The sequence below is a fragment of the Borostomias antarcticus genome, assembly GCF_949987555.1.
Source record: "Borostomias antarcticus genome assembly, chromosome: 20".
Classification (NCBI taxonomy): domain Eukaryota; kingdom Metazoa; phylum Chordata; class Actinopteri; order Stomiiformes; family Stomiidae; genus Borostomias; species Borostomias antarcticus.
In genome coordinates, this window is record NC_140253.1 from 18,783,147 (window position 1) to 18,805,684 (window position 22,538).

The 22,538-nt window shown below is 51.6% G+C and overlaps 1 protein-coding gene across 1 annotated transcript in view; it reads right to left on the bottom strand.

The window, feature by feature from the left end:
* Positions 1-5,277: 5,277 nt before the first annotated feature.
* Positions 5,278-22,538, bottom strand: part of LOC311322625 (uncharacterized protein) — a gene marked incomplete at both ends in the record, with an annotated part of 113,097 nt that continues 95,836 nt past the window's right edge. The window contains 2 exons of the mRNA XM_084454705.1: positions 5,278-5,335; positions 6,091-6,264. Coding sequence (XP_084310831.1) covers positions 5,278-5,335; positions 6,091-6,264 — 232 coding nt within the window. The remainder of the gene's footprint in view (positions 5,336-6,090; positions 6,265-22,538) is intronic.

Consider the following 22,538-nt stretch of genomic DNA (forward strand, 5'->3'; position numbering starts at 1 on the left):
TCCTCCCCTCTCTCCTCCCCTTCTCTCACCCCTACCTCCCCTCTCTCCTCCCCTTCTCTCACCCCTCTCTCCTCTCCTTCTCTCTCCCCTCTCTCCTCCCCTTCTCTCACCCCTACCTCCCCTCTCTCCTCCCCTTCTCTCACCCCTACCTCCCCTCTCTCCTCCCCTTCTCTCACCCCTACCTCCCCTCTCTCCTCCCCTTCTCTCACCCCTACCTCCCCTCTCTCCTCCCCTCCTCTCACCCCTACCTCCCCTCTCTCCTCCCCTCCTCTCACCCCTCTCTCCTCCCCTTCTCTCACCCCTACCTCCCCTCTCTCCTCCCCTTCTCTCTCCCCTCTCTCCTCCCCTTCTCTCACCCCTACCTCCCCTCTCTCCTCCCCTCCTCTCACCCCTACCTCCCCTTCTCTCTCCCCTCTCTCCTCTCCTTCTCTCACCCCTACCTCCCCTCTCTCCTCCCCTCCTCTCACCCCTACCTCCCCTCTCTCCTCCCCTCCTCTCACCCCTACCTCCCCTCTCTCCTCCCCTTCTCTGTCTTCTTCTCTCACCCCAAACCTCCCCTCTCTCCTCCCCTTCTCTCTCTCCTTCTCTCACCCCTACCTCCCCTCTCTCCTCCCCTTCTCTCTCTTCTTCTCTCACCCCTACCTTCCCTCTCTCCTCCCCTTCTCTCTCTCCTTCTCTCACCCCTACCTCCCCTCTCTCCTCCCCTTCTCTCTCTTCTTCTCTCACCCCTACCTCCCCTCTCTCCTCCCCTTCTCTCTCTCCTTCTCTCACCCCTACCTCCCCTCTCTCCTCCCCTTCTCTCTCCCCTCTCTCCTCCCCTTCTCTCTCTTCTTCTCTCACCCCTACCTCCCCTCTCTCCTCCCCTTCTCTCACCCCTACCTCCCCTCTCTCCTCCCCTTCTCTCTTCTTCTCTCACCCCAGTTCTCAGTGTCTCTTTCCCACCTTTCTCTCCTCTCTCACTCCATCCCTCTCTCTCTCTTTCTCTTCTGTCACATTCCCTCCTCCCTCCTTCTCTCCCTCACATGTATCTACTTCTCTCTCTTTTCCCCTCCCACCAGTTTCACCTGATCCTCCTCGTTCTCCTTCCTCCCCCTGTCCTGTCTCTCCTTCTCTCACCCCTACCTCCCCTCTCTCCTCCCCTTCTCTCACCCCTACCTCCCCTCTCTCCTCCCCTTCTCTCTCCCCTCTCTCCTCTCCTTCTCTCTCCCCTCTCTCCTCCCCTTCTCTCACCCCTACCTCCCCTCTCTCCTCCCCTTCTCTCACCCCTACCTCCCCTCTCTCCTCCCCTTCTCTCACCCCTACCTCCCCTCTCTCCTCTCCTTCTCTCACCCCTACCTCCCCTCTCTCCTCCCCTTCTCTCACCCCTACCTCCCCTCTCTCCTCCCCTCCTCTCACCCCTACCTCCCCTCTCTCCTCCCCTCCTCTCACCCCTCTCTCCTCCCCTTCTCTCACCCCTACCTCCCCTCTCTCCTCCCCTTCTCTCTCCCCTCTCTCCTCCCCTTCTCTCACCCCTACCTCCCCTCTCTCCTCCCCTTCTCTCACCCCTACCTCCCCTCTCTCCTCCCCTCCTCTCACCCCTACCTCCCCTCTCTCCTCCCCTTCTCTCTCTTCTTCTCTCACCCCAAACCTCCCCTCTCTCCTCCCCTTCTCTCTCTCCTTCTCTCACCCCTACCTCCCCTCTCTCCTCCCCTTCTCTCTCTTCTTCTCTCACCCCTACCTCCCCTCTCTCCTCCCCTTCTCTCTCTCCTTCTCTCACCCCTACCTCCCCTATCTCCTCCCCTTCTCTCTCTTCTTCTCTCACCCCTACCTCCCCTCTCTCCTCCCCTTCTCTCTCTCCTTCTCTCACCCCTACCTCCCCTCTCTCCTCCCCTTCTCTCTCCTCTCTCCTCCCCTTCTCTCTCTTCTTCTCTCACCCCTACCTCCCCTCTCTCCTCCCCTTCTCTCTTCTTCTCTCACCCCTACCTCCCCTCTCTCCTCCCCTCTCCTCCCCTTCTCTCTCTTCTTCTCTCACCCCTACCTCCCCTCTCTCCTCCCCTTCTCTCTCTCCTTCTCTCACCCCTACCTCCCCTCTCTCCTCCCCTTCTCTCTCTCCTTCTCTCACCCCTACCTCCTCTCTCTCCTCCCCTTCTCTCTCCCCTCTCTCCTCCCCTTCTCTCTCTTCTTCTCTCACCCCTACCTCCCCTCTCTCCTCCCCTTCTCTCTTCTTCTCTCACCCCTACCTCCCCTCCCCTTCTCTCACCCCTACCTCCCCTCTCTCCTCCCTCCTTCCTCCCCCTGTCCTGTCTCTCCTCTCAGCCCTACCTCCCCTCTCTCCTCCCCTTCTCTCTTCTTCTCTCACCCCTACCTCCCCTCTCTCCCCCACTTCTCTCTCTTCTTCTCTCACCCCTACCTCCTCTCTCGCCCCCCCTTCTCTCTCTCCTTCTCTCACCCCTACCTCCCCTCTCTCCTCCCCTTCTTTCTCTTCTTCTCTCACCCCTACCTCCCCTCTCTCCTCCCCTTCTCTCACCCCTACCTCCCCTTCTCTCTCTTCTTCTCTCACCCCTACCTCCTCTCTCTCCTCCCCTTCTCTCTCTTTTTCTCTCTCCCCTCTCTCCTCCCCTTCTCTCTCTCCTTCTCTCACCCCTACCTCCCCTCTCTCCTCCCCTCTCTCCTCCCCTTCTCTCTCTTCTTCTCTCACCCCTACCTCCCCTCTCTCCTCCCCTTCTCTCTCTCCTTCTCTCACCCCTACCTCCCCTCTCTCCTCCCCTTCTCTCTCTTCCCTCAATCAGTCTTCCTCTCCTTCTGTTGCTTTTTCCTCCCCTACTAATTCACTCTCCACTATCTACTCCTCATATCAAGTTCAAGTTCTCTCTATGCCCGACCCTCTACCTATCTATCCATCTATCTATCTATCTATCTATCTATCTATCTATCTATCTATCTATCTATCTATCTATCTATCTATCTATCTATCTATCTACCTATCTATCCATCCATCTATCTACCTATCTACCTATCTATCCATCCATCTATCTACCTATCTACCTATATATCCATCCATCTATCCTTCATACCCCCTCTCTGCCCTACCCTCTCTCTCTCCACCACCCTCTCTACCCTAACTCTCTATCTATTCTCTCTCTCTCTCTCTCTCTCCCACCCTCTCTACCCTAACTCTCTCTCTATTCTCTCTCTCTCTCTCTCTCTCTCTCTACCACCCCCTCTACCCTAACTCTCTCTCTATTCTCTCTCTCTCTCTCTCTCTCTATTCTCTCCACCACCCTCTCTACCCTAACTCTCTCTCTATTCTCTCCACCACCCTAACTCTCTCTCTATTCTCTCTCTCTCTCTCCACCACCCTAACTCTCTCTCTATTCTCTCTCTCTCTATTCTCTCTCTCTACCACCCTAACTCTCTCTCTCTCTCTCTACCACCCTAACTCTCTCTCTATTCTCTCTCTCTACCACCCTAAATCTCTCTCTATTCTCTCTCTCTCTATTCTCTCTCTCTACCACCCTAACTCTCTCTCTCTCTCTCTCTCTACCACCCTAACTCTCTCTCTATTCTCTCTCTCTCTCTCTACCACCCTAACTCTCTCTCTATTCTCTCTCTCTCTCTACCACCCTAACTCTCTCTCTCTCTCTCTCTACCACCCTAACTCTCTCTCTCTCTACCACCCTAAGTCTCTCTCTCTCTCTCTCTACCACCCTAACTCTCTCTATTCTCTCTCTCTCTACCACCCTAACTCTCTCTCTCTCTCTCTCTCTCTCTACCACCCTAACTCTCTCTCTCTCTCTCCAGTTCTCATCCTCTCTACCCCTCTATCATAGTTAAATTATTATAACCTTGGCTCATTCCGAAGCTTTAGAGACGCCTAAGAAAGTGCAATCTCTGCTGTGCTTTCTAGAGGATGCACTTGGTGTTGAGAGACCATGTGAGTCTGAGATGTGTGTGCTGAGGAATCTGAAGCCATCAACAATATAAACAGATGTCCCATTGATGGAGATGGGAGTGTGATTCCCTCTGTTCTCTCTGAAGTCAACAATGGTTTCCTTTGTCTTAGGGACATTTATGGAGACACACACACACACACTTCACACTAGGCTTCCCTGTCTAGTTCATGCCCTATGGAAAGGACAGACCCTCTCCCCAAGTCAGGAGAGCCAAGGGGGAGGCTTCTTCACCTTGTAGCCCAACTTAACTCACATTCCTCCTTCCCTTCGTTTGAAACACTTAAAGACAGAGTCCCACTGCACTGTGAACTCTTCTGCCATGGATGACAAACAGTCACCAGCACAACCACACTGACATGCAGTGTAGGCCAATCATCAATAAACCCCTTTCCAACAAATACACAGAAAATACAGGCACACATACAACAGCAGCTAGAACTCTCAATTCTAACCGGGCATGAGCTAATTCACACACAGAGTCATCTTGAGTACTCAAATCCTTTGATTCTGGGTTTGATAGAAACAACTTTTGGAGGGTGAACCTAAAGACACTGTGATTGATGACTGTCCAGGATTTGTTTTGGGTAATCCATGAATGTTAAATGTAGATATATATTTTTACAGTTTTTCTTATTTTAATCTTGCTTTATCAATTATTTGTTTCATTTCATATTTGGGAGGAGGCACTGCCTCCCTTGGCTACTCGCACCACACGCCACTGAAAAGCACTGTTATGGAAACATTAGCACCATTAGAAGAGTGAGATTATCACCAACTTCCTCAGAACAAATGAGCAGAGTATTAACATCATTCCATCCACCTGTACTCTATGGATACCAACAACAGCATCAGAGGATCCAACACTGATACCAAAGCTTAGTGGGAGCAGATCCCCGTCATTACCACTTAAGAGGGCTCTAAAAACCTCTCCTCTCACCGGATTCTGATCAGGGACTGGACATGAAGTGGTGCTGATCCAACAACTATGAGTGTGTGTGTGTGCGCATATGTGTGTGTGTGCATATATGTGCGTGTGTGTGTGTGTGTGTGTGCGTGCGCATGTGTGTGCTGTGTGTGTATGTGTGCGTGTGTGCGTGTGCATATGTGTGTGTGTGCGTGTATGTGTGTGCTGTGTGTGTGTGTGTGTGTGCGTGAGTGAGTGTGTGTGTGTGTGTGCGTATGTACCCATCACTATGAATATAGTTCAAGTGTAAGCAGCTCTTAGGTGTTTGAACAGTTGTGACAGATTGTATTGTATTTTGTATGACCCCTGTTTTCTAGGCCCAAGTAGATAATGGTGGTGAACTCATCTTCAGTTAAGACACATGAATAATCAATGTCAATGTCAATACTCACATTTTCTAAGTCCAGGTCTGATCCTGATCTCTCCACCATGATCCACACTGTAGGAATAAGCAGAGGAATGATGAGGATGATGCAATGAGACGTCACCACTTTTGGGCTTTATGTGTTTGTTAGTTACAGGTAGATTGCAGGATTATGTAAAAACTACCAGACCTATTTTCCCGTGGAAGGGTGACTGTAGCATGAGCCAAGGAAGAACCCATTCAATTAGAGAGAGCGGATCTGAATCACGGGGAGGATCCAAATTCATTGAAAAATCATTTTTCACTTTTGTTGACCATGCCAGAGAGACCAGACCAGCACCTACGGGTACTTTGCCATGTTTAATACATCCATGGCTGTTTATCCCTGTATTTTCTGCGGGTATTAGGACCAAAATAATTGAATCATGGCATGAAGGCAAAGATCAACTGCTTTGAATTAGCTAGTTATGCTCATAGCTAGCCAGATTACTGCTGCCGGTCCTGTCATATGTAGCTATCTAGGTAGCTGAAATACATCAGAGAGCAGAGCTGAAGAGCACCTGTTGGACCAACCCCAGCTGATGCACCACCAGTATATTGTTGACATTTGTCTTCTCTAGGTTCTCTAATGCTACTGCACATGCTGACAACATGCATCATGGGTGGAGGTCTGCACTCTCAAAGTGCCCTTCTGGTTATAGGGTGATTTGTGTCTGTTCTGTCAAGAGACTCGTAGGCTGTGAAAGTTGATACCATCTAGTTCAGAGAGGGGGGCTACATAAGAGACACTGGGTGATTTTCTTCCACTTGATTTAAAACTCTCCTCTTACTTGAGTTTCTCCAGTCTCCAGTGTGGATCCTCCAGTCCAGCAGAGAGCAGCTTCACTCCTGAGTCTCCTGGGTGATTGTAGCTCAGATCCAGCTCTCTCAGGTGGGCGGGGTTTGACCTCATAGCTGAGGCTAGAGAGACACAGCCTTCCTCTGTGACCATGCAGCCCGACAGCCTGTAGAAACACATCGATACAAACACATTACTACCCTCTGCTGGTGAAAAGAGAGAGTTGAAGGATTATATTCCATCTTCCTACAGACAAATATTTGAACATTGGATCTGCCCTGGTTCACACATTGTCAGATTCTTGAATACAAAGTGATCTTTTTTTGTCAGTCAATATTTTTGATATGCTTTCTCTTCCTTGTAACCCATGCTAAATAAGAATGCTCTGAGACTCCAGGTTTATTATAGAAATGGAAAAGCCTGGTCTCTGTAGTACTGAGACATTCCAATCCAACCAATGAAACTCCTCATGAGAGTTCAGGTAGGTTTACACTGTAGTTTATCTGTAGTTACTGTAGTTTAGCTGTTTCTAGTGGGAACATTCAGCTGATCATCTGCTATGATTGTAACAGTTCATAATATCTCCCATCATGTCATTCATAAGAGTCTCATTCCAAAGATGAGAAACTCTGGTTTAAAAAGCTCTGGCAGCATTTCTCTGTTAGTCTGCATCCATTCAGTCTGTAGGGAGATGATGATGATGATGAAGATGACCAAACTGCTTCATTTGCAGTGAACACATGATGCATAAGGAGAGATGTCCTGTCTATGCAGTCCCCTGGAGCAGACAGGTTCAGAGGCAGGGTTCTGAAGGAGTGTGCTGTACAGCTGGGAGTCCAGCTCACCCAGCTATTCCAGCTGTTTTAAACACAGGCTTTGTCTCAGCAGCTTCCCACCATCATCCCCTCATGCCAAGACTATGAACGATGGACCCTGAATCAGACCCATGGATAATGGACAGTGGATCATCGATCGTCTCATTCCAGCTCACCCAGAATCTCCAGCCTGTCCCTTTTCCCTTGACTACCCTGCAACCCATCACCCCCGACTACACACACACACACACACACACACACACACACACACACACACACACACACACACACACACACACACACACTATAACCGATACTTAAACAATGTTACACAAACACACCAGGGGCCTCATTTATCATTGAGGTACGCCTTCTTTTACACGGTCTTTTTCGCGATTTCAGGCGTACGCCATTTGCCCCCCCCACATTGCGATTTATCAAGCCGAAAGGGCGAAAATTTAGTCGCCTTTCTCCGCGCTTTTGTAGGACACCTCTCAACTTGTCCTACCGATTTACACGGTGTTCTACGCCCTTTTTGAACACAGGGGAAACTGGCGACGCAGGTGGTGCGTCGGTGAATTACTATGTTTGACGGAGAGAATAAGAGCGACAGTTCATGAACGCACAATCATGTAGGCTAATAGGCCAATTCAGCACAAACATATATCGCAATGCAAGATTAGACGTGTCCTCTAACCGGCTCATTCATGGTTCGATATGGATTTGTTCCCCAAACTCAACCTATGCGCTGTCCCAAACCTTTCCGCGCTATATGTCACACAATGCAGGCACTCCATCAAACGGCAATAATTGACCGATTAGATTGTCATTAATATGTGATCATGTGGACCTGTTTGCTGTTTGGTAAGCATATAAATGACAGTCCTCCTGTGCGTAATGCGAGCCTAAATGAATCCGGCGCTACTCGGCCTACTGGCCGAGATAGAACTCCAAAGAGGTGACGGCGATGGCGACTGCACCCACATAAAGGCACCATCAGTGAATGAATACGTCTATGTGAATCGCAAAAATGTGCACACTATAAATACCCAAATCATATGTGACGCCGACATGCTCATCACAAGTGTAGTGGCACGGTGGCCTGGCTCCACGCATGACTCATTCATCCTGGCGCACAGCAGGGTAGGGGCTAGACTGGAGGCAGGCGCTGCGCGTGACGGCTGGCTTGGTGTGTGCATAGCCAAGATACATATTCTTTGTCTTTTTTACTTTAATCTTTATTAGCATTTTCCATCCATACAACGACAATACCATAAAACATAAAAACTTACAATAACAGCTTATGGGTACATCCATCCATGCAGCTTTTTTTTTCTTACTCAAATATGACAATTTTAATATTAGTGGTATCATCACACTTCCTTCTATAATCCATCCATTTTTCCCATCTCCCTTCTAACTTTCCTTCCTGCATCCTCAATGCATGCGTGAACCTCTCCCTAACATACATCTCCTCCACAACACCCACCACTGCTCCTTGGTTGGGGGTTCCACCTTATACCAAGCCCTCGTTATTGCCTTTTTACTAGCAACCAATAGTACTTTCACTTGATTCTGGATGAGTGGACCTCACCAACTAGCACATGCACCTCCGTCTCCGACAAGTTCCTCTTCTTAGCTCTTCGTTCCATGTTTCATTGTCCCGCCTGGGTGCTCCACGCTACCTTTTTAAGCCGGTTCCTTCCGGGAAACCACGTTTGGCCACTCATGGTTTTGACCATATATGGTTGAATTTGGGCGTGGCGAGGGCGGAACACGGGGCGCGTGCGCGTACGCTCTATTCTCCGCCAGTCTCGGATTTCAGAGCGTACGACATGTTTGATAGATCCGAAAAGCGTGTAAATATTCTCGTCGTACGCTACATTTCGCATTTTCCGCGTTTTCGTCGTACGCCCTCTTTTACACCAGGATTTACACGCTCTTTGATAAATGAGGCCCCTGTACTTTAACAATGTTTTTATTATCAAGGGATAGGATAGGCTGTTTCTGAGCCAGGGAGAGCACATTTTGGAGTTTGTGTTAAATAATTGTCAGTTCAAAGTTATCTTTAGAGTGCATTACACGAACGCCAGACTGGCAAAAATATACCCAGAGACTGATGACACCTGTAATGGGTGCAAGCAATCACCTGCTAATCACACACACACAGGTTCTGGTCCTGCCATGAGTTGACAGATTTCTGGCGCGAAATTTACGGTACACTCAGTACTCGACACAGACCTCAGACCCGACCCACTCACTGCCATATTTGGGATCTCTACACACATAACACCCACTCTCTCATCAGCAAAGCAGCGAGTGCTGACTCTCACCTCCTTGCTAGCTAGACGTCTCATCCTATTCAAATGGAAACACCCCCGCCCCCCCTCACACAGTAGCTGGTTGAAAGAGGTTCTTAATCACATAACGCTGGAGAAGATAAGAATCTCAATCACTAACTCCAAACTATCATCTGACAAGACTTGGAAGCCCTTTATTGACTATTTGAACAATACTACTATCCCCCCAGATGACTAGATGCTGACCCCCCCCCCCCCCCCCCCTCTACCTCATCTACCCCCCTTCCCTTTTCTGTACTGTTTGGTTTTGTGAGTCTGTCTCGTCTTTATTAACAGTTTATCATTCATTAATTTACTACATCCCTGCTTTCAGTATTGTTAAGGGCTTTGTCAGGGTTTGGATATGTGGGCAGGAAAGTGGGTGAGTAGGGTTTCGTGTTTTTGTCCTTTTGCTAAAAATCAATAAAAATAATTTTGAAAGAAAGAAAAATAATAGTCTGTTTATGCGTCCTTCGTGGCACACTCTATTATCAAGGGATATGATGTGATATGATGAGGCCAGTGGCATAATGTAGTTACGATGGGCCCCAGAGTGAGCTTATTATGATGGGCCCTATTAGTGCACACTACTTGAAGCACACACACACACTGTGTGAGGGTTTGGTTAGGGACCCAGGCGCAACAGGAAAGGAGGAGGCAAGGGACGGTAAAGCCCGGAGGGGCGATTTAATGAGATAACACAAAGGGGGACGTGGTAGTCGTACAGCCGATGGTCAGGCAGGAGCGGGGTTGTCGTACAGGCGATGTTCAGGCAGGAGCGTGGTTGTCGTACAGGCGTGGGTCAGGCAGGAGCAGGGTTGTCGTACAGGCGTGGGTCAGGCAGGAGCGGGGTAATCGTACAGGCGTGGGTCAGGCAGGAACTGGAGAGACGAGGAGGAGAGGTAGGGTGAGTGATAGTAATCACAAACGGGGAACGGGGAAAAACACTACAAAATACGGGTAAGGAGATTGTAGGCTAGGCTATACTTTACCACATGTGGGTTATGGTAAGATCTGGCGATGAGTGGAGTGTAGACCAGGTTCTTGTAGAGGTTGAAGGTGATTGCAGAACGAGGGACAGGTGTGGTGATGATAAATGGAAACCGGTGAGTAGAGCCGCGCCCGCGTCATCGTCGGAGACGAGCGCGCCGTTCTTGTCTTTGCGCACGGGCCGATGTGCTGGGCATGTCGGGATCCGACTCTTCGTCACCGGAGAGGGAGGAGACTGCCGAGTCCGCGGAGCTGGCCGGAGACGGGGAACGCCCGGCAGTGGGGGGAAACTCCGGAGAGTCAGAGCGTTGTATGCCCGGGCCGATGCGACGTGCGGTAGAGCGCGTAGGACGCCCCGAGCGCGCAGCGGGCCCAGAGGGGAGAGAGGGAGGCGGTTGTGGAGGCGAGGGCATGCGAGCCGTAACAGGACCCCCCCCCCCCGAGGGGAGCCACCTGGCGACCGACCGGGGGCGTCAGGATGGGCCCGGTAGAAGTCCCGGAGGAGAGACGGGTCCATAATGAGCTGCCTGGAGATCCAGCTGCACTCCTCGGGGCCGTACCCCTCCCAATCCGCCAGGTATTGGAAGCCCCGACCCCGGCGGCGCACCTTCAGCAGCCGCCGAACCGTCCACTGGGGATGCCCGTCGACCATCTGGGGAGGCGGAGGAGCCGGGGCAGAAGGCATGAGGGGACTCGAGGAGACAGGCTTGACCTTGGACACGTGGAACACAGGGTGTACCCGCATGGAAGCAGGGAGCTTAAGGCGTACCGCAGCTGGGTTCAGGACACGGTCGATCTCGAAGGGCCCAACGAAGCGCGGAGCCAGCTTCCTGGAGGGGACCTGGAGCGGAAGATCAGCGGTGGAGAGGTAGACACGTTGACCGGGCCGATACGCCGGAGCAGGAGTGCGGCGGCGGTTGGCCCCGCGGCAGGAGCGCTCGTTGGAGCGGAGCAGGGCCCTGCGGACCTCCCTCCAGACACGGCGACAGTGGCTGAGGTGGGCCTGGACGGAGGGGACGGAGGCCTCCGACTCCTGGAGAGAGAACAGCGGGGGCTGGTACCCGAGGGATGACTCGAACGGAGACCTGCCAGTGGCAGCGCTGGTCAGGGCATTGAGGGAGTATTCGACCCAGGGCAGGTCCTTGCTCCAGGAGGTGGGGTGGAGAGCCGACACACAGCGGAGAGCGGACTCCAGGCTCTGGTTGGCCCGTTCGGCCTGGCCGTTGGTCTGCGGGTGGTAGCCAGAGGAGAGGCTGATGGTGGCGCCTATCTCCTTGCAGAAGGCCCTCCAGACCTGGGAGGTGAATTGAGGCCCACGGTCCGAGACAATGTCTCCGGGGAGACCGTGGAGCCGGTAGACATGCTGGACGAGGAGCTCAGCTGTCTCCGCAGAGGACGGGAGCTTGGGGAGCGCCACCAGATGGACCGCCTTGGAGAACCGGTCCACCACGGTGAGGATGACCGTGTTGCCCCTGGAGGGGGGAAGACCGGTGATGAAGTCCAGGGCGATGTGGGACCAGGGACGGCTGGGGACCGGGAGAGGACGCAGGAGGCCAGCCGGGGCCTGGTGGGACGCCTTGCTGCAGGAGCAGACGGGACAGGCGACCACAAACTCCCGGACGTCGGACCTCATGGAGGGCCACCAGAACCGTCGGCTCAGGAAGGAGAGGGTGCGGTGAACCCCGGGATGGCACGCAAACCGGCTGGCATGGCCCCACTGGAGCACCCGGGACCGGACCGAGTCAGGCACGAAGAGCCGGCGAGGAGGAACGTTGGCCGGACTGGGTTGGGCGCGTTGGGCCTGCCTCACCACTGCCTCGATGTTCATGGTGACCACCCCTATGACACGCGAGACCGGCAGGATGGTCTCAGGCTCCGCGGGGGGCGCCTCGGGCGCGTGGAGGCGGGACAGCGCGTCGGCCTTGGCGTTGCGGGAGCCGGGCCGGAAGGTGAGGGTAAAATCAAACCTCCCGAGGAACTGGGACCACCGCGCCTGGCGGGAGTTGAGGCGCTTGGCCGCCCGGATGAAGGTCAGGTTCTTGTGGTCTGACCAGACGAGGGTGGTGTGTTCGGCGCCCTCAAGCCAGTGGCGCCACTCCTCCAAGGCCCCCACCACCGCCAACAACTCCCTGTTCCCGATGTCGTAATTCACCTCAGCTGGGGTGAACCGGCGGGAGAGGAAGGCACAGGGGTGCAACTTCTGGTCCTCCACTGACCGCTGGGACAGAACAGCACCGATGCCTGTGTCCGATGCGTCCACCTCGACCACGAACTGCCTGGAGGGGTCAGGATGGAGAAGGACCGGGGCGGTGGTGAAGCACTCCTTGAGCACGGAGAAGGCAGCGCTGGCAGCCGGTGTCCAGACGAACGGACGCAGGGATGAGGTGAGGTGGGTGAGGGGAGCTGCTACCCGGCTGTAGTCCCGTATGAAACGGCGGTAAAAGTTGGCGAAGCCAAGGAAGCTCTGAAGTTGCCTCCGGGTCGTGGGTTGAGGCCATTCGACCACGGTCTTGATCTTGCGGGGGTCGGGTCGCGTCAGGCCTCCCTCCACAATGAGCCCCAGGAACTCCACTGATGAGGAGTGAAAGGTGCACTTCTCCGACCTTAATATACAGGCGGTTCTCCCGGAGACGCTGGATGACCATGCGGACGTGTTGGACGTGCTCCTCAGCGCTCCTGGAGAATACCAGGATGTCGTCCAGGTAGAGGACCACAAAAACGTCCAGCATGTCCCTGAGCACGTCATTCATAAGCGCCTGGAAGACGGCGGGGGCGTTGGTGAGGCCGAAGGGCATGACGAGGTACTCGTAGTGTCCACGGGAGGTCTTGAAGGCGGTCTTCCATTCGTCCCCCTCACGGATACGCACCAGGTGATAAGCGTTCCTGAGGTCCAACTTGGTGAAGATGGTGGCACCGATGAGGGGTTCGAAGTTGGAGCTCATGAGGGGGAGTGGATATTTGTTCTTGACCGTGATGTTGTTGAGCAGCCTGTAGTCGATGCACGGCCTCAGATCTCCTCCCTTCTTCTTAACGAAGAAGAACCCCGCTGCCACCTGGGATCGAGATGGTCGGTTGAGACCCTCGGCCAAGCACTCGGAGATGTAGGTGTCCATGGCTGCTCTCTCCGGGAGGGAGAGGTTGTAGAGACGACTGGCTGGGAGAGGGACGCCAGGGTGGAGCTCGATGGCGCAGTCGTAGGGTCGATGAGGGGGGAGTGTGCGGGCGTGCTCCTTACTGAAGGCCTCTCCGAGGTCGTGGTACATCGAAGGGACCGTGGAGAGGTCCGGAGGAGCGGGACGGGGCCGGTCAACCCGAGTGGAGGTCTGAGCAGCTCGGAGGCAGCGGACGTGGCAGGTGGTGCTCCAGCTGAGGATGTGCCCCGAGCTCCAGCAGACATGCGGGGTGTGGAGTTCCAGCCAGGGCCTCCCCAGGATGAATGGAGCGTTGGGAGAGTGGATGACGAAGGGGCGGACGTCCTCCACGTGGTTTCCCGAGACTGTGAGGGTGAGGGGCAGGGTCCGGTGCGTGATGGGGCCCATGGGATGGCCATCCAGGGCGAAAGCCGAGAGGGGCCTCTCCAGAGGGGAGAGAGGGAGCGCCGCTTTGTGGGCGAACTGGACGTCCACGAAGCTCTCGTCGGCACCGGAGTCGATGAGGGCAGGGACAGAGAGCGTGTGCCCCTGCCAGGCGAGGGTGACAGTGAACCTGGCGGCACGGGTCCGGGATTGGGGATGGATGAGCCGGCTTACTCGGTACCCCCTGGCGAGTGAGCCTACGCTTTTTGCCGCCCTGGGAGATGCAGAGGGACAGGAGTCGACGGCGTGCGCTGGGCTAGCGCAGTATATGCACAGTCCGTTCTGTCTCCGGTGCTCACGCTCTGCAGGGGTCAGTCGGGTCCAACCCAGTTGCATGGGTTCCTCTCCAGCGGTGTTTGGGGGGGCGAGGGAGGCCGGGGCAGGCCGAGAGAGACCGGTAGAGGGAGGCGGAGACGGTCTGGGTGCGCTGTGGTGTTGGTGCGCCCGCTCGCGCCTGCGTTCCCGGTGGCGCTCGTCAATGGCTATGGAGAGGGAGACGAGTTGGTTCAGGGTCGCTGGTCTGTCTCTTCCAGCCAGGCTGTCCTTCATGGCCTCCCCTAGGCCCCGTCGGAAAGCGCTGTACAGGGCAGACTCGTTCCAGGGGCAACGGGCAGCGAGGATGCGGAACTCCGTGGCGTAGTCCGCTACGGAACTGGGACCCTGGGTGAGGGCGGAGAGAGCAGCGTCCGCGTCCTGTCCGTGGACGTCGTGGTCAAACACGGTCCTGAATTCAGCTACGAAGGCAGTGTAGTCCTGCATGTAGGCAGCTGCGCCCTCGCGACCCGCCATGACCCAACGGCGAGCCCGTCCCGTGGTTAGGTTGGCGATGTAGGCTATCCGAGCCGACGCAGTGGAGTACCTACTTGGCTGGAGGTCAAACACGTACTCACACTGCATGAGGAACTCCCGGCAGAGGGTGAACGTCCCGTCGTAGGGGGCCGGGGAGGCGAGATGGGGCTCCCGGTTTGGTGGAGCGGTGGGGTTCAGGAACGGAGCCAGGCGGGCACTGAGCGCGGTGACCTGGTCGGACAGGGTGCAGACCAGAGTAGCGAGGCCCCTCAGTCGCTCGTCCTGGGCTTGCTGTTGGGCGGATACCTGCTGCAATTGCACAGCTTGGGTCTGTGGGAGGGCTTGGAGTAGTCCGGGAGGTGCAGGTCTCTCCTCCATGTTGGCTGGGTCCAAACTGGCCAGATCTTACTGTGAGGGTTTGGTTAGGGACCCAGGCGCAACAGGAAAGGAGGAGGCAAGGGACGGTAAAGCCCGGAGGGGCGATTTAATGAGATAACACAAAGGGGGACGTGGTAGTCGTACAGCCGATGGTCAGGCAGGAGCGGGGTTGTCGTACAGGCGATGGTCAGGCAGGAGCGTGGTTGTCGTACAGGCGTGGGTCAGGCAGGAGCAGGGTTGTCGTACAGGCGTGGGTCAGGCAGGAGCGGGGTAATCGTACAGGCGTGGGTCAGGCAGGAACTGGAGAGACGAGGAGGAGAGGTAGGGTGAGTGATAGTAATCACAAACGGGGAACGGGGAAAAACACTACAAAATACGGGTAAGGAGATTGTAGGCTAGGCTATACTTTACCACATGTGGGTTATGGTAAGATCTGGCGATGAGTGGAGTGTAGACCAGGTTCTTGTAGAGGTTGAAGGTGATTGCAGAACGAGGGACAGGTGTGGTGATGATAAATGGAAACCGGTGAGTAGAGCCGCGCCCGCGTCATCGTCGGAGACGAGCGCGCCGTTCTTGTCTTTGCGCACGGGCCGATGTGCTGGGCATGTCGGGATCCGACTCTTCGTCACCGGAGAGGGAGGAGACTGCCGAGTCCGCGGAGCTGGCCGGAGACGGGGAACGCCCGGCAGTGGGGGGAAACTCCGGAGAGTCAGAGCGTTGTATGCCCGGGCCGATGCGACGTGCGGTAGAGCGCGTAGGACGCCCCGAGCGCGCAGCGGGCCCAGAGGGGAGAGAGGGAGGCGGTTGTGGAGGCGAGGGCATGCGAGCCGTAACACACTGTAGTCTATACACATTTTAACAACAGTGTGCTGTTGAATTAGCTAGCCTACGTTGGCTATTGTACTGGCGAAGTGGAGGTCAGAAAGCCATCAGATCCATGCGCTCACGCAGTAACAAACAGAGGCTCAATCAAATCAAGTCAACTTTACATAACTATGGCTGGGAAGGTTTAGGCAAAAACATTATGGAGGTAGATTTATATCATAAATACACACGTACGAAAGTATAATACGCAACCGTGTTTTGCTATCCATCCGCACACATCTCTCGAGTCGTGTGTCGTAAAAAGAATTAATGCGTGCGTGAACAGATCCACGCGCAAAACCCCCTTTATACGTGCATAAACAGATCCACACGCAAGCGTGTTTTGCTATCGACCCGCAAATATCTCTCCATTCGTGAACCGTGTTTTGCTATACACATTTGCTGATTACATTTGTAATCAGCAAATGTAGGCCTACCCAAACAACTAACAATTAAAAAGCAAACAATCATTGAGTGAAGATTTCTTTAATTATATTTCCAGGCGAAAGAGACAGAGAAAAACAACCCCTTATCGATGGACAGACCGGGTGGAAATCTGTCGGCAGCGTTATCTCAACAGACAGCAGTCAGAACTGGAGAGGGCACCGCGTTAGCACAATGTACCCTAACACAGGGGGGGTGCTGATTGCTAATCAAGCTTAAAGATCAACTATTATCTGGAATGTAATGCTGACTTTCTAGTCAGCTGATATGCTAACGTGAACATGCTATTGCCCATTCAAAATACTCCCAAAGCTAGTTGAACGTCATGATCCTATTCAATGCCGACAGCTCTGGTAAACAGGTTTAGCTGACGTTAGTTAGCCTAACGTAAAGATAGAGAGAACCAGCTCACAACACAACGTTACTCACAAATCAATACATGTCTTTCCCAGTTACAGTAGGCTACCGATCATCTGGTTGATGTTAAGATGGCAAACGTAATGTCATTCACACCAGATAGCGGCTAGCAAAAGTTATTCAGCAGACCGGCGTACCCTTGATAACTTTTCAAACAACCTCCACTTCCAGCCTAGAATGATTGGCAGTCACCGGCCAATCAGATAGCGCCTTATAATCAGCTAATGAATATTACGAGTTACGAATCGAGACGGACAAACAGGGAAATGTTTATCTCAAAAATACATACGTGAATCCAAGCAGAGCAAGCGTGTCTTGCCAGTTTGCAAGCAAAGCGTTTGGGGTGTTTGCGTGCGGATTCTCTTTGCATATGTACGAAGAGGGGTGTTGAGCACGAATCGAAAGATGTTTGCGGGTGTATAGCAAAACACGGTTAACGAATGGAGAGATATTTGCGGGTCGATAGCAAAACACGCTTGCATGTGGATCTGTTTATGCACGTATAAAGGGGGTTTTGCGCGTGGATCTGTTCACGCACGCATTAATTCTTTTTACGACACACGACTCGAGAGATGTGTGCGGATGGATAGCAAAACACGGTTGCGTATTATACTTTCGTACGTGTGTATTTATGATATAAATCTACCTCCATAAAAACAACAGCACATCAGCAAGCAAGTTGCTACTGTAGAAAACTCGCCTAAATAGTTGAGCTGTGGATAAGAGCTAACGATAAGTTTACTATTGACATCGATAAACTTTCTGCACTCAGTTTAACCAAGGCTTGTTGCTGTCGGCTTCACACAACAGAGATGCCTTCATTAGCTGATCTTAGCTAATATTCTTAAAAACATCTGAAAAACATGTTGGCTACACAATGAAACCTCACTCCATGATAACAACCTGCAGGGGCACGGCCTACCCCAAATCCCCTTGAGAAACACAAAAACATGTCTCACAGCTTTCCGCAAAAAATATCACGACTGCAGCAAAAAATCATATTTGGGGTTTAATTTCCCAATCAGTCAGTGCCATTTGTGTGTGTAAACGCGGAAGACTGCAAACGGAGGTGGAATGATTTGAAAAGACGAACAAAGGAAAAATTGTCATTTTCTGTTATGCAAGTTGCAGCACGATGATCTGGCATACTTTTGGGGGAGTGTATAACATTGCCCCACCGGTACGATCTAGGCATCTAAACGGCTTTTCAGGATTCCAAATGTGAACTCAATCACACCGCGCGTCCTGATGTGAGCCCGGTTGTACGCCGCCTCTCCAACGTTGGAAGGATTACGCACGGGAGTCATCATCCATGGCTGAAGATGATACCTGCCGTCACCTATGATACAAAAGCAAAATATTTTCAAGACCATTCAAATAAAATTAATATTGTGTAGGCTATGTTTTTATTTATTTATACCTATATCGGCCCCCAGCCGTTCAATGAACAGCTATAGGGAATGCGCAGTTTCGCGTATAGACTTGTAGCGAGAATGGAAGAACTGGTTGTCCTTTTTAGCCACAAACACGGGCGTATTTATTTCCCAATGACTTAACGTAAAGCAACTCATTTACAGCCGAGCGGCACCAAACTCACGCGCATAGCAACCCAAAATCACAGCGTCCATAGCAACTAGTCAACGACCATATAACACTGAACTGGCTGGACGCCCATAACCCCCCCCTCTCTACCCAGGGAACGCTGGGAGTGTAGTTCACTTCCCCCCTGATGCTACAGACTATTATACGCACAGTTTCGTGCTATGGAGGCTATTATAAGTATTATTCATTGGGGGAGCTTGGACTCGCTGGGGACGGGTGGAGAGACGCATAGTCAACTGAGCCTCCCCAGACGCGACTTCATCCTCCAGTTGGCTGAAGAGCTGCGCGCTCTGGTGTCCAAACAGCTACCGCGGTGGTTCTAGTGTTAAATCAAAAAGTGACTTTCTTCTAAATATTCTCTCACGAACAACATGCCTGGCATTGCGATGCCGAATTCGCCTCGCAACAATCACTGCTGCCATGATCAGCGGAAAGGCTGGCCATGACACCCCTTGCGCTTAAATACCACCACGTCTCTGAAAACGGAATTAATTTCACTTTAACTGCGTGAGGCAATTTGCGCCGATCTTTGTGAATTGGGCGGGTTTTGCAATGATGTTCATTTGCATAGAAAGGGGAACATTCTCCGCCCATATTACCTATTTAAATATTTCACCCTTTGCGAGGGCTTTGTGAATAGCAAACATAATTTTTGACTTATTTGCACAGGCTTTGCGTCAGGAAAAGCTGCGCAATCCTTTAGTGAATTCGCCCCTTGGACTCTTAATTAAGCCTACCATAATGTATATATAACGTTGTGAAATGTACAGTACATCTAACAATAGCCTAATGATATTGTTTGGACTTAATGTCAATCAATTAAGGTTCATATTTTTGAATGTTTGTCACTCAATTGAGGTTCAAATAGTAAATGGACTGCACTAATATAGCGCTTTTCCACCTTAGCGGCACTCAAAGCGCTTTACAATGGCCTCTCATTCACCCATTCACACACACACTCACACACCAATGGTGGTAGTTGCCATGCAAGGTGCTAGTCTGCTCATTGGGAGCAATTTGGGGTTAGGTGTCTTGCTCAAGGACACTTCGACATGTGGACAGTCGGAGCTGGGATTCGAACCACTGACCCTTCGATCATTGAACGACCCGCTCTACCAACTGAGCTACAGCCGCCCCGTCAACAGTTCACCTTTTGCGCCTAGTGAACCAAACCGTCTTGTGTCTGATCAAATAGAGACTTAACATTGGACAAGAACAAACAGTATTACCCAGCAATCATCATTGCACATCTGTGTATGACAAAAATATGACACGTTTATTAATTGAATCGTTTTAAGTGTATTTGTTTATGTAGAATAAGCATATAATGAGTAAGACTTCTGCAGACTATTTTCTGGAGAAAAAAACATGAGGGGGGATGCCTTTTAGAGGGTATACATAGCAAATGACACTTTAATTTGAGTTCACGCTGCAGGCGTGATTCTGAAGTGGTAACTCACCCGTTCTCCACCTAAAACCTGGTTGGAGGCCCTGCTCTCTCTACGGGCCCTCTCACCCCACAGGCCCCAGTGCAACCGCACTGCCTGCAGTCTATATTTACTCCCTGTGAGAGGCTGTTTCTGAGCCAGGGAGGGAACACGCTTGGGGTTTCTAACAGCACAGCTAATGCTCAGCCGATAGCACCAAGCTAAAGCAGAAACAAGCTTGGTTGAATAGAACATTTAGTTGAATTTGCACTTCCCCATGTTGTCGCTAGCTAGCAGACAGTGAGAGGCTCTGAGCATCCTGGCCGCAAACAAAACCAGATGCAACCTACAAAACCGGATGACCAGTAGGCTACCCACAGTACCAGATGACCAGTAGGCTACCCACAGTACCGGATGACCAGTAGGCTACCCACAGTACCAGATGACCAGTAGACTACCCACAGTACCGGATGACCAGTAGGCTACCCACAGTACCGGATGACCAGTAGGCTACCCACAGTACCGGATGACCAGTAGGCTACCCACAGTACCAGATGACCAGTAGACTACCCACAGTACCAGATGACCAGTAGACTACCCACAGTACCGGATGACCAGTAGGCTACCCACAGTACCAGATGACCAGTAGGCTACCCACAGTACCGGATGACCAGTAGGCTACCCACAGTACCGGATGACCAGTAGGCTACCCACAGTATTGGATGACAGTTTTGAAGAGGCGAGCTCTAGACAGGATCTGAATCTGATAGTGAATGGAAACCTGACGCGAGGTTATGTTCCAACAAAGGTCCCCCCTCCATGTCGATAGTCAAACTTTAGCTATGGTATGTGGGAGGCTATAGGTTTGATAGGTTTTACAGTTTATGAAGAAATCAGAGTGATGGACTTCAAAATTCCTGCAAGGTCAGAGTGTATGAAAGTTTTGTCTTTCTTGGGACTACATTCACGTGGTGGTTTTACACTGATATGGCTGATTTGTTATGATTTTTTAAAGTTTTAAACTTTAGACTGTTGCTGTAGCGCCACCTTCAGGTTTATTGACCTACAATGCAGGTTGAGGACTTTGGGTATAGTACTGGAGCTATGTGCAAAGTTTGGTGATTTTTTGTCCACGGGAAGTTAGACTTCAGTGGAAGATGGAGAATAATAATAATAATAGTAGTTATAATAATAATAATATAGGCAAATACAATAGGGTTCCGGCAACTACGCTGCCTGGCCCCTAATAAAGTTCAAAGTACAAATTTAGTTCTGTGGCTCAGGAGGTAGAGCAGATCATCCAATGACCGTAGGGTCGGCGGTTCAAATCCCGGCTCCTCCTGTCCACATGTCCAAGTGTCCTTGCGCAAGAACCCCAAATTGCTCCCAATGAGCAGGCTAGCATCTTGCAAAGCAGCTACTGCCATTGGTGTGTGGATGTGTGTATGAATGGTTTAATGAGAGGCCATTGTAAAGTGCTTTGGATTTAAAGTGCTATATAAGTGCAGTCAATTTAACATTATTAACCCATTTAATGCAACGTAGGCTACCAATGATACTGCTCACATTTACAAAGGAAATGACCAAAAGGGCAGCAGCTCCACCAGTTACACAACTATTTGATGAGCTGAATTAGCTACTAGCATATATCCTACTCCTACCTGACGCAGTGGTAAGAATAAAACAGTTCACATACAGAGACGAGTCACATCTCCAATTGATTCCATTCCGCTTTCATTGCATGAGAACAGCCAAGTCTCTGAAAATCCATAGCAGGTTTTGCTCGTTACCTCGCTGCGGTTACCTTGCAGTGAGAGAAACACAGCAGACAAACAGCTGAGTGATCGCCCAAGAGTGGCAGGCAAAATAAATGTAATTTGAGAGATTAGAAAAGTGGGGGGATAAAGCCTATATTTTGAAATGTGAGGGGGATATGTTCCTTGGCTTTAGGACTGCAGGTAGGCTACTTTTGGGGGTTTCAGTTGATCTTCTCTATGGAGGTTTGTGGCTGGAACGCACTTCCACACAGCACTGTGGCAACTTGGCTTTTTCCAAACAGCAGGTCCCAGACTGGGCTTGCGCTGTACTGTGACTAGTGAACTGAGTTTGAACTCAGTTTCGCTTGCTGCTTTTTAACTGACTGTCAATGCCCGCGCATACAGATCCAAACATACATCCACAGTATCAGATTCTCACGCTCCACTGGCTCAATCCCAATGTCCACACTAGGGCTGGGAGTCCGAACTTCGGGATTCGAATATAATTTGAATATTGACAGAAATACTGGTATTCGAACGAATATTAGGCAGCCCTTAATATTCGAACCTGTTATAGGCATAATTTTTTGTAAATGTGTTGGCTAGCAAACGTTGCTTTTGATTCAGATTCAGAGGGTTTTTCACGGCTGGTGAAGTTGCAATCGCGAGCTCATTAGCAAGGCTATTGGACACCTGGGCTCCTGTAGGAGGTGACGTTAGTTAGCACTTAGTTAGCAGAACAATGGCCTCGCCAACGCCCACAACCACGCTGGAGGAGATCGAAATCTATACCCCTGGACTGGGTTGCACCAGTTTGTCTTATCTTGTGACTAAACCCAAGCATTTAGTCACGCCGAAACACTGACTAAACTCTTAGTTGCTACTAGTTAGTCGCATATTAGTTGGTGTCTAATTTCGGTTGCACCACGGCAATTTAGGCGTTGTCTTAAAGGGCAATGCTCGTTTTTGACAACCTGGACCTTATTTACGACATATTATAAGAAGTTTGACTCACCGAGATCACTTTGGTGTAGTTCGGAGGC